At 36.7% G+C, this 12263-nt stretch overlaps 1 protein-coding gene across 1 annotated transcript in view; it reads right to left on the reverse strand.

Annotated features, from left to right (window-relative positions):
• Nucleotides 1-12263, reverse strand: part of GFRAL (GDNF family receptor alpha like) — a 55346-nt gene that overhangs the window by 23219 nt on the left and 19864 nt on the right. Inside the window, 1 exon segment of the mRNA XM_059401544.1 lies at nt 10098-10348. Coding sequence (XP_059257527.1) covers nt 10098-10348 — 251 coding nt within the window.

A 12263-nucleotide genomic window follows, 5' to 3' on the forward strand; every position in this document is an offset into this window, starting at 1 on the left:
GGGGTAAAGCAGACCACCTTGAAAGCTGCGTGATATTAGTCTTGCCTTTCTGAACACAGACGTTTCTCATTCTCTGAGAGGTGTGAGCAAAAAGAGGCTTTGGGACCTATGGCCGGTGACCAGGTTTTTCCCACATGTGGATTAGAGCAGTGGTTCCCAAACTTGGTTGAAAATCACAACCACCTGGGTCATTTTTTTTTTTTTAAATATAGAGTTTTGAGCCCCACTCCAGGCCCACTGAATCAGAATAATTGGGTTAGATAAAATGTATTTTAAACACATTCTCTATATTTTTCTGATAATTAACAGGTTTGAGAACTAACAATTTAATGTCCATCTTCTTAATACTTTGGGGTTGCCTTTGTGATCATCAGGCTCTTCATTAACATTGTAAAGATTGTTCCTAACAGAATTGGGGAACCAGCTGGCTTTAGTGAAACATTAATATAGAAATTCCTAACAATGTGCGTAGTCTCTGTAAAACATTAGGGAAAGACACTCAATGCTTCAGTCCTGGATCTGGGACCAAAAACAATGTTTTTTATGGGCTGGACAGTTAAAATGTACAGAATATTTGCTGTGTAAAGGGCACTTTTTCCACTTAATCTCATTTACTTTCTAGATAAATATAGAATTTCTGGCAATCCCTAATAAGAGGGTTCCGGCTCAGATCCCTCATGCTCTGGAACAAGGTTATGCCACTGACAGTGGAAGATCATTTGCTATTTGAAATATAGCTCTTAATAGTCTACTGAGTATTATAAGATCCATTAAATCATTGGTTCCCAGAAAGAAGAACATTGTATATCAGTGCTAACTGTAAATGGACACCTGTCACACCACAGATCCACTTAGAACTGGCCTTAGAAGATAGTGGTGAAGGGAACCGGCCAAACGTGAGCAGTACATCTGATTGTCCCCTTTGTAGAGAAGAAGGTGGATAGAAGTTAAAACTGAAGTAATAAACTTCTTGATTAGAGAGATGAAAAGAACAAACCTGGATGACTGTAGACATGGTGAGGCAAATGAGGGAAAGAGACATATGGAAACACCCATGATAGTGGTACTAAGAAGGTAGATCTTTTTATCTTGGGTTAATGCCTTGCACAATATCTACTACAGAGTAGGCCCTCAACAACCAGGAAAATTGAAGATCTACCTTGTGGAAGCAAATCTTACCTCCTATTCAGCCACCCAAGACCTGTGCAATGAGTGTGAAGAGAGAGCAGCTGTGGTGACAATGACAGTGGTTATGCATGGGCCCCACAGAATAGATTGTCTCTCTCTAAGGCAAATCCATCAGAGTTCTGCTAGTAATGAATACCAAACCTCCTAGCAACAACAGAGACCTACACTGTGCCCACAGTCTGGCAGGTAGGTGGCAGATTGATAATACCATTATCCTTTCACTCTAAAGGAGGCAACGATGCATATGGATGCATATGGATTTGTCTTTGTTCCTTATCATCAAAATGCTTCCCCAAATGCCTAATTTGTCTTTGTGCAGATGCAACATGACAGTGTTTACCTTGGCCTTTGCACCATACACGTTCTTCTTTACTCCTCAGTGATTTTCTGTCACTGCAGCGTGAAATGTACTTTGGGCTCCACTCCGCATTCACTGATACACTATCCACAATTTCCAGAGAATCAAGGCTCATGGGACCACTCCTCAGAAATGTAAGACAGGATCCAAAGGATCAAGGTTTTCCCCTTTCTTCTACCATGAAGACAGTTCTACGATACATTTCTCCAAGCACCTTGAAAGGTCCCAAAAGGAGCAAGGCAACTTGAAAGAGCTAGAGTGATAGTGTGAATTCATTACTCTTGATGGCATTGTGCAGAGTTTTACAATAAAGATATGACTAGGTAGAAAAACGGTTGGTTTTTCAAGCAGAGACCAGCTAAAAATGAGGACTCCCAACACTGAAAGCTGACTGCCTCTGGATTCCAAATAGTAAGAGGTAAGATTGAAAAAAAAAATCTCCAATCATAAAAAACCCAGCATTTCTGAGTTAAACAAATTGACTCAACTATGCAGTGAAAATCAAATTAAAGGTATTACATTTTCACTTACACTTTCACTTTAGTCTATTGTTCAAATTAATCATTACATGAGAGAGAGGGGCATAGCATTGAGGAATCAAAGAAATAAGGCTGACTTGGAACCCAAGTACCCAAGTCAAGAAGACACTTTTTTTTTTTTTTTTAAATTATGGTTACTGGCACATATAGCTGAATAAAAGTTAAAAAAAAAAGATTAGAAACATAACACATTTTTTAAGAGATTATATTGCCAAAGGAGCCACCAGTCCATTGGCAAAAAGTCTGTGACCACTAAACTTTTAATGCCTTAAACAGTGAACTGGATACAGTCTCTGAGACCTCCATATCCCCCAAGGAGGGTATTTTCCTCAAACCTTCTTCAGATATGGCTATGGAGGAAGATGGATAAGAAAGAAACTTCCAGAGTGCAAAATGGGAACCAGAGAAGGTAGTCCTTCCCAGTTAACAAAGAAAATCCACACTGCAAGAGAAGCTTCACAATGCCTATTAAGCAGGATTTCATTACTGTGTGCTATTATCCTCTCATTTTCCCTTGGAATGGAAACTTTCACTGAGGTTATGTTATCCCCGTTATATGCTATGCCTGTTACTGTATATATGTAGTACACACACACACACACACACACACATACATATAGGGTGTGTGTAGTGTTGTGTTGGAGCAGCTAACAAAACAAAGAGGCACCTCACAGACTGTTAGAAGATAATCACAAATGACACTACAGATAGAGGGCTGATACCCAAGATCTATAAAGAACTCAAACTCAACACACACAAAACAGATAATCCTGTCAAAAAATGGGCAGAAGACATAAACAGACACTTCTCCAAAGAAGACATACAAATGGCTAACAGACACATGAAAAAATATTCATCATCACTAGCCATAAGGGAGATTCAAATCAAAACCACATTGAGATACCACCTTATACCAGTTAGAATGGCCGAAATCAACAAGACAGTAAACAATAAGTGTTGATAAGGATGTGGAGAGAAGGGAAACCTCTTACACTGTGGGAGGGAATACAAGTTGATGCAGCCACTTTGGAAAACAGTGTGGAGATTCCTTAAAAAATTAATAATAGAGCTACCCTATTGCAATTGCACTACTGGGTATTTACCTCAAAGATACAAATGTAGTGAAAAGAAGGGCCATCTGTACCCCAATGTTCATAGCAGCAATGGCCACAGTCACTAGACTGTGGAAAGAACCAAGATGCCCTTCAACAAACTAATGGATAAAGAAGATATGGTTCATATATACAATGGAGTATTATGCCTCCATCAGAAAGGATGAATACCGAACATTTGTATCAACATGGATGGGAATGGAAGAGATTATGCTGAGTGAAATAAGTCAAGCAGAGAGAGTCAATCATCATATGGTTTCACTTACTTGTGGAGCATAAGGAATAACACAGAGGACATTGAGAGATGGAGTGGAGAAGCGAGTTGGGGGAAATTGGAGGGGGAGACAAATCATGAAAGACTGTGGACTCTGAGAAACAAACTGAGGGTTTTGCAGGGGAGGGATGTGGGGGGGTTGGGTGACCGTGGTGGTGGGTATTAAGGAGGGCATGTATTGCATGGAGCACTGGGTGTGGTGCATAAACAATGAATTTTGGAACACTGGAAAAATTATATTTAAAAAAAGTTGCTGCACACAAATGTATGTATGAAAATCAATCAATTTCTATTATTCAACTATAGTTTAAAAATAGATTTGATTTGGAAGATTTGATTTAAAGCAGCAATTGTAATATTTAGTAATATCTAGAAATAATTATAGCCAAAGTTATATTAGAAAATTAATATTGAGAAGTTATTTTTATTGACAAAAACTTACTGAAAGTCATCAAGGAAAATCTACATACATGTACTGGAAGGCTCAATATCATTAAAAATATACAAAAACAAATGTCTGGTGGCAAGTAAAGAGTGGGGAGAGAAGGAGCGTTGAGCCGTACCCAGGACGCCAAGGGGTGGGCAGGCAGTTGAGAACCTGTAGGTCCCTAGGAAGTGGCAGGAGGCAGGAGCATATATGAGATAAGGCTCCAAGCACTGCACTTATGCTCCATTGGAATCTATTTACAAAACACAAATTCAGTGATGCAATTATTAAAAACTTCAAGAACATGAAGCCCCAAGCTCAGGGCCCTTCTGAGCACACAGCCTGTGTGACTATGCTGACCATATGCCCATGAGACTAGCCCTCCTGACACCCATGTCTTGCTTTCACATAATGAAATTTTGTTGGTTTACTGGGCCTCAGAATTTTTAATCTCTTGGTGATTCTCATATGCAGTAAAGATTGAGAACTAACTGTCCTAGACAATATCATGTATGCGTATTTCTGTTATGTATCATGCATATGTGTACTGCTGTATAGTTTACCTCTGAATCTGGGAAGAAAGGATGGGATATGAAGAAACACTTAAAAAAAATAAAAAACAGCTTAAAAAATAGGGACACCTGGGTGGTTCAGTGGATCTGACTCTTGATTTTGGCAGGTCATGATCTCAGGTTTTTGGGAGGGAACTGTGAGTGGGACTCTGTGCTCAGCAGGAGTCTGCTTGTCCCTCTCCCTCAGCTCCTCCAGGAACTCACTCACATACCTCTCTCTCAAATAATAAATAAAATCATTTTTAAAAAACAAAAAATAATGGTAATGTTCTTTATCTTAAATTGAATGGTAGATATATTATTTTCTATACATGTCTTTTTTTTTTAAGATTTTATTTATATATTTGACAGACAGAGATCACAAGCAGGCAGAGAAGCAGGGGGGGTGGGTTGAGGGGAGGAAGCAGGCTCCCTGCTGAGCAGAGAGCCCAATGCTGGGTTCAATCCCAGGACCCTGAGATCATGATCTGAGCTGAAGGCAGAGGCTTTAACCCACTGAACCACCCAGGTGTCCCCATACATGTATTTTTTAAAAAATCATTCCCAAATTATGCTTTTTTCGGGTATAGGTAACATTGTGATATGCTAGTTTCAGGTATACAGTGTAACGATTCACAATTCTATACATTACTCAGTACTCATTAGCATAAGTGCACTCTTAATCCCCTTCGCCTATTTCACCCACCCACCTCCTCTCTGGTAACCACCAGTTTGTCATATATAGTTTAAGAGTCTGTTTTTGGTTTTGTATTCTACTTTTTCTTTAATAACTATTAACGGCAGTGGAGATTACCCAGTTGAACAATGGTTGACTATTCAAGAAATGATTTTAAAACTTCCTATTTACGTAACCCAGATAAAACATAGCAGGTCAAGATCTGAGCAAAAGCCCAAATATAACAGATCATCACTTCTCCCTAAGAGATTATGAAATTAAGATTATTTTAAGAGGTGTGCAGATTAGTGAGTTCTCACATATCAATACAAATTTCTGATATAGGTAACAAAAGTTCCACTTACCGATACTAAAAAAGGCAGATATTTCAGGCAAAGAATATGAGTAGGTCAAAGACAGAACATTTCCAACAAACCACTGAACAAATGTTCAGCATCACTTATCATAAAAATGTCAATTAAAACATTAAGATTTTTCTAAGAATGTAATTGGAACAAGCTTTTTTTTTCTCCCCGTTTTAACCAAATTTAAAAATATAAAAATCCAATGGTCTACTAATCTCACTGTTTGAAACATAGTCTATTGAAATGCCAATTAAAATGTGCTATGACATTTATTGTAACAATGCCTATCATAATAAACAATCACTTTCAACATAAATGTCCACATTATTAGTTATAGATTAAATAAATTATGGTATACAAATGTGTACGCATGTGTGTGTGCACATATACCGTGGGATGTTATGCAACTTTAAAAAAAAAATAAAGTCATCAAATATGGATGTATTACAAATGTACCACCATATATTTTCAAGTTAAAAAGCAAACTGTACAATGAATTCTGGAACACTGAAAAGAAAAGAAATAAAATAAAATAAAATAAAATTATAAACAAAAACAAAACAAAACAGAACAAAAAGCAAATTGTAAAGAATTATGTATAGTTTCATTCCATTAAAAAATATGTGTATATGTATGCATCAGTGTGGGGGGGCATGCATGCATACATGCATACAAGGTTTTCAAGTTACATATGTATTACAATAAAAAAAGTTTCAAAATAATGTGCATCGACTTTGTTAACCTTGACTCTCTTTAAAGAATGGGATTAGGGGCAGAATTTTTTATTTCTGTTTTCTTTAAATTTTGTTTAAACTTCTATTATATCTGTATTGATATGCTTTCCATTCCCCATAGGATTTAATAGAGAAAGGTAGTCTCTTTTTATTTTTATTCTTTAAAAATCATTCTTCAAAAAGAAAAGAAAAAAACTGAGTCTTTAAAGGCAGAATAGGGATGTGTTCAAATCTCTTTTACTACAGTTGACATTAAAAAAGGCAATGTTGAGCAAGGCAAAATAGAACATTCCTGTCAGTGCCAGGTACCCTCACATCTGCAGACTGAGTCCTTCAAGGGAACAAGGAAACACAGCAGTGCTCTTTCTGTTCCTTCCACTTCTGGAAGCTTATCTGTCTAAACCAGTTCCTCTCTCCTCCATTTTACCCACCTCTCTCTGAGCTCTGTCATAAATTTGCTCTGTGCTGCAAGATATCGGGGAAAAGGAAGTCTGTATGGATCCAAACGTGTGAAGTTAAGAGGAAGTTGGTGGCCAAATACACAATTTGTTCAGGAAAAAGCTAATTTGCCTAAATCCAGTCCTGCACGCAGGAATGGAGGTAGGTTCTTCTGCCTGTTTTCAAAGCTAGCAGAACTAAGAGGTTCCCACGGTGAGGGCTTTGGAGCATGCGCAGATTAGAGCTTGTCTTTACCATTTCACAGGCAGGAAGGAGAACAGAGCAGCCTCCATAGCAGGTTCCAAGTCAGCCAGCCTGGGTTTGATCCTAAGGCTGCTGCCTGCTCCCGGGTGTAGAACCCTGAGCAAGCCATTTTATCCCTTAGATTCCTTTTCCTCATGTATGAAATGGAGAAAATAATAGTATCTAACTCACTGAAATGTTAAGACTAGATGAGAAAATGTAACTGAAAAATAAGCATTCAATAAATGCTAACTACAATTACTTGTAATTATTATAAGACTGGCTTGGAGACATCCATGCCAATTATTTCCAGATGAACTTGTGCTCCAAGTAAGTGTTTTTCAAACTTCAGGCAACAACAGATTAGCTAGTCATGAAGTCATTTTAGTGGGAGTAGTCAGCATTGTAATTAATGGACAGTTAATGGAACAATTAATGTAATAGAAGACATTGCACATCAAAAACTAATGTAACATGCCTTGCCTTCTGCCATCTGGGGTCAAATGAATTTGAAAAATAATGCTTCTAAGCCAAACAAAGGTGGCAAACTGAAAATCTTCCAAAACTACCCTCTCAGCCCTACTCCATTCAGCTCCTTTCAAGAAGAGTGAGCCAAAGCTCAAGAGCTTTACAAAGGAGCTACATGGACGAATCATTCTGATGATGCATGAGCAGGCCACAGTGATGTGAGTACTCAGGGTGGAAACATGTTAGGGAAATGGTTCCTTCAAAACTGTTGTTGTGCTTCTTCTCAGTACCTGGAACAGGGAATAAGGGTTTGTAAGAACTAGCCAGGCTGAAGGACTTAGTTCTTGCTTTGTTTTGAAACATTTCCTATCAATTCAAGAACTATGACGGAAGGCCATGAACGTTCCTTTAATTCTTCAAAGCTATCACTTGAAACTCCTACTTTTAGTAAGTGATGTTTGAAAAGAAAATCTCACAAAGTTTAGTCTAAGTGAGTAAAGAAAGTGAAAGAGTTTTGAATCTTCATTTGTCCAGAACATTACATAGTACTTCGATGTTTATGGCTTTTTAAGTGTCCATTTCTCTTGTTTTCCTACAAATGTTTTTGGCTGTGTACAGGTTACAGCAGCTAAACACAATGCACATAAAGTATAACAATGATTAAAAACACATGGGAGAAAAACAGACTCGGAACTGGAATTAGGTTGTCGGAACTGGCATTTTTAGGAACTGATTTACTGCTGACATATAGAATCTTCCTATTTTTTTTTTCCTGGATATCATTTAATATGGAAAAACCCACTTATAAATTACCATGGTAATATAACTGTATTTATTTCTGCTGGTTTAAATTATTTCATTTGGTATTTCCTTCCATAATTCTATTAACCATTCCTTATAAGTACCTTTAGTTCTAACAGAATTATCCACCTAATATTCCATTATTTATGGAATATGGCTCAACACAAGTAATGTTACAATTTTCCACTCTGTATCATGATTTCAATTGAATATGAAATTTGATTTGAAATGGTGCTAATTATAGAAATTGTAAAAATTCCACAGAGACCTCTGTTGGAATTAAAACCATGCACTCTGAGTTGTGTATCTATTATCTAATACACAACAAATCACAATTTTGATCACATTAGTTAATGTGTATCTTTTTAGTATCTAAGAAAAAAGAAAACATTTAAAATGTGTGTATCTATATATAGTTAAATGGGCACGGTATAGATATATTTGTAACAATATCTGTCAAATTTGTGTAAATATAAAAATCTGGTTTGCAATAAAACAGTAAACATCTATGATTTTCTCCTGGGAATAGTATTTGCAGGTTCCATGGTTACAATGAAGAGCCAGTGAGCCTGGGGTTATTTTAAGACATGGATAGCTATAAGGACAAACCCTTGAAGATGGATGACAGAGATGTCTTGAATTAATATGTGATCACATCCTTAGATTTTTTTTTTTCTCTATAAGATGCCTACACATATTTTTGTCAACCACTTGCTTATTCTGAGGCTCTGGACCAATTAGTAAAATTCCTAAATCTCAGTTTTTTAATTCATAATATTGAGTAAATATTACCTTTAAAGAATATGTTTCCAGCCTCTCATTACAGGTAGATGAGCAGACATGTTAAAGACCAAAAGCAGAAAAACTAAATCCAAGAGTCAATGTTTTACAGAGGTTGGGACAGCTGTATTAGATGATTAAATTAATGATCACCCAAAGACTCTATTATAATATAATATAATATAATATAATAATAAAAATATATATCCTTGTATAGTTTCCTCTCATAGTGATTCTAAATTTGGTTATGGGACTTTCTCTGTCCAACAAGACATTAGCAAATGACAGATGTACTTACCAATTATCTGACAGATGCAGATAATTGGTAAGTACATGCAGATCGGGGCTTACCTGCTGGGAATGCTGATATCACCTGTGTAAGAGTCCAGAGTCAACTGCTAAAGAGGACACATGAGGAGAATCATGCATCCCAGTCAGTAGTGCTTGCTGGATACCATCTTGGACCATCCAGCCTCAGCTGAATCCCTTGATGACAGTAGCTACTTGAGTGGCCCCCAGCAGACCATCAGAAGAACAACACAACTAAGCTAAGCCCATTGTCCAGAATTATGAGCCAATAAGTGGTTATTTTAAGCTTCTACATTTTGGGGTTGTTGTTCATGGTAGATATCTGACATACTCAGTAATCTTGTAGGATAAATCCTGCATGCTGTTGATATTGAAATCAATAAATGATACCTAGGAGTGGCCAACCATATACATTAAAACACATATACCACTTACATATAAATGAGTAAAATGACAAATACACAAAACATAATCAGAAAATACATTTTAAAATGGAATAGCAGGTGCACCAGTATGGCTTAGTAAATGGTTGGGCATCTGTCCTCAGCTCAGGTCATGATCCCATGGTCCTAGGCTGGACCCTCACATCGGGCTTTCTGCTTAGCAGGGAGTCTGCTTCTCCCTCTGCCTCCTCAACCTGTGCCTCCCCCCCACTGGCTTGTGATCTCTCTCTCTCTCTCAAATAAATAAAACACTTAAAAAAAACTTTTAAAAAGATAAAATGGAATAGCAAACATAAGGTTGTCTTTGTTAAATTTTCTATGCTGGATTATTACTTTGTGCTGCATAGACAAAAAAAAAAAAAGTATGATTTACTGAATATATATAACTTACCGAAACATGATCTTCTATGAAGCATGTGTTGGAAAATCTTACACAGAGATTCTTCACTTTGTGCAATGGTCCTACAGGTGCACTGTACTTGAAGGACTGTCCCAAAGGTACCAATATAAGCTGCTTTGCAGTCATCACTTCCTGAGCAAATGAGGTCCTGCTGGCTTAAGGTACTGACGCAGAGCTCATCTTCATGGCACTTTCTAGTCACATGCTGCCAACATTTTGACTGAAATGTTCTATAGCGCCTCCTAGAAAGAATCAAGAAATGCAATTCCTCTGAATAATATTATCTTGCAATAGCACGTGATGTTGCCTCAGCTAATGAAAGACTGGCCTCAAACAAAAGACCTTCTAAACCCCAGTACATAGCTGAACACAGAGTTAATACATACAGGCATTCTAACAGAGACTGTCAAAGAAGAGAAACCTTGTGAATTATTTTCCTTTTGTGATGAAAGACAGAGGCTAAGTTTAGGATTCCCTGGATGAATCATCCTTCACTACTAATTTTAATTCAATGGGTGATGCTTTGCAGTATAAACTACTTGGTGGAATTATTAGCAGGATTTTTGAAGCAGAATGTACTTTTGTGGCTAGCATTTGGCCACTGTCTCACACCAAGTGATTTCATATAAGTCTCTTGACCTTTCCAGCCAGTTCTCACACAGGACGGAAGGTACTATACCTTTTTCTCAATATTTCTGAGCAGACTAATGAGAATTTATAAAAACTTTGAGCTTCTCCAGCAGTAAGAGCTAATTTAAAGCAAGAATTAGGAGTTTATTTAATGACTGAGATAACCCATTAGAATGATATCAATTCATAACTTTTCTGACTACGTATTTGATTTGTGCTATACTAGATTTGAATGAAAAGTCTGGAAAATGTACAATAATTTCATTTTTAAAACTTTCACAGAAAGAAGATATTCTCAGTGCAACCAAGGATATTAATCTGCCTACTTAATATTTATCACCTAAAATTACTTCTTACCCTTTCTTGAACAGATCACTGTCAAACAAGCATGAAAACCTTTGAGTATATAGGCATTTATTATGAGCTTACTTGTCAACATGGTGCTACTCCACTTATCCAGAAATATTATTTGTAATAATTTCATATTTTAAGTAACTTTAAAGGAATCAGTTTTTTAATGTTATGGGAAAAATAATCAGTGCCTATTAAAGTTTATATTTAAGAAGTTCCTACAAAAGTTTTGAGCCAGAAGAACAATTTAATGCAGTTAAAAGTTTTATGGAAAATATTATGTAAATCTAAGTGTTGACAGTATGGTTTATCATTTATGAGTTGATAGAGAGTAGTTTGTACCTAGGAGTCATTTACTCATTTTAAAATATGTGTTTTGCTATAGTTAAGTCGTGTGACTTATCTACTCTTCGAAGTTATTTCATTCAGAAAATTAGCTGTGAAATTCAGAAAAAAATGCAAATGTGACAAATGTGATCCTTCTTGCTCTGAGCTATCACACACTAGACTACTCTTCCACATTAAATGTTTATTTTGATCTTCAAGTGATTTTGCTATTTATGGAGTTTTATTTATTTAAATGAAATTAAATAGTCCCAGATTCAAGACACTGGGAAAACTGATATGAAGTTTTTTTTGAAGAGAAGCAAAAGATGAATCCATCTATTAAATTATATAATTTAATGTTGGTTGTTTAAATAAAGTTACTTGACTTGGTAACATCAATGTTACAAATCATTTTGATTCATCAGATTTATTCAGTACTCTCATTCTTTGCTGCATTTTCTTATTCATCCAAAGAGGCCCACTTCACTGTGCATTTCTTACCACACAAAAGATAAATTCATCTTGAATATACAAGGAAATGTGTTAATGAAGACTGTAGTGAGGGAAAGAAAAAGTCAGTGTTGAATTAGATTTATGGCTCCCAAGAGTAATTACCTGCAAAGGTTCCGTCTAGTCTCAACTAGCAGCAAGAGTAGAAGTTTTAAAAAGTCAACCAGTTCATTCATACTTCTGCTCAACATCCTCCAGAACCCCTCCCTTTCCCTGGGAGCAAAATCCAAGTCCTTAGTGTCCCCCTAAGCCCTATGTGATCTAAGCTTGCCTGCCCCACCATTCCAGTTTAACGTCTAACTGCATCTCCTACTGCTCTCCCCCATGTTCATTGCTTTT

This window comes from Mustela nigripes, chromosome 5, assembly GCF_022355385.1.
Source record: "Mustela nigripes isolate SB6536 chromosome 5, MUSNIG.SB6536, whole genome shotgun sequence".
NCBI lineage: Eukaryota > Metazoa > Chordata > Mammalia > Carnivora > Mustelidae > Mustela > Mustela nigripes.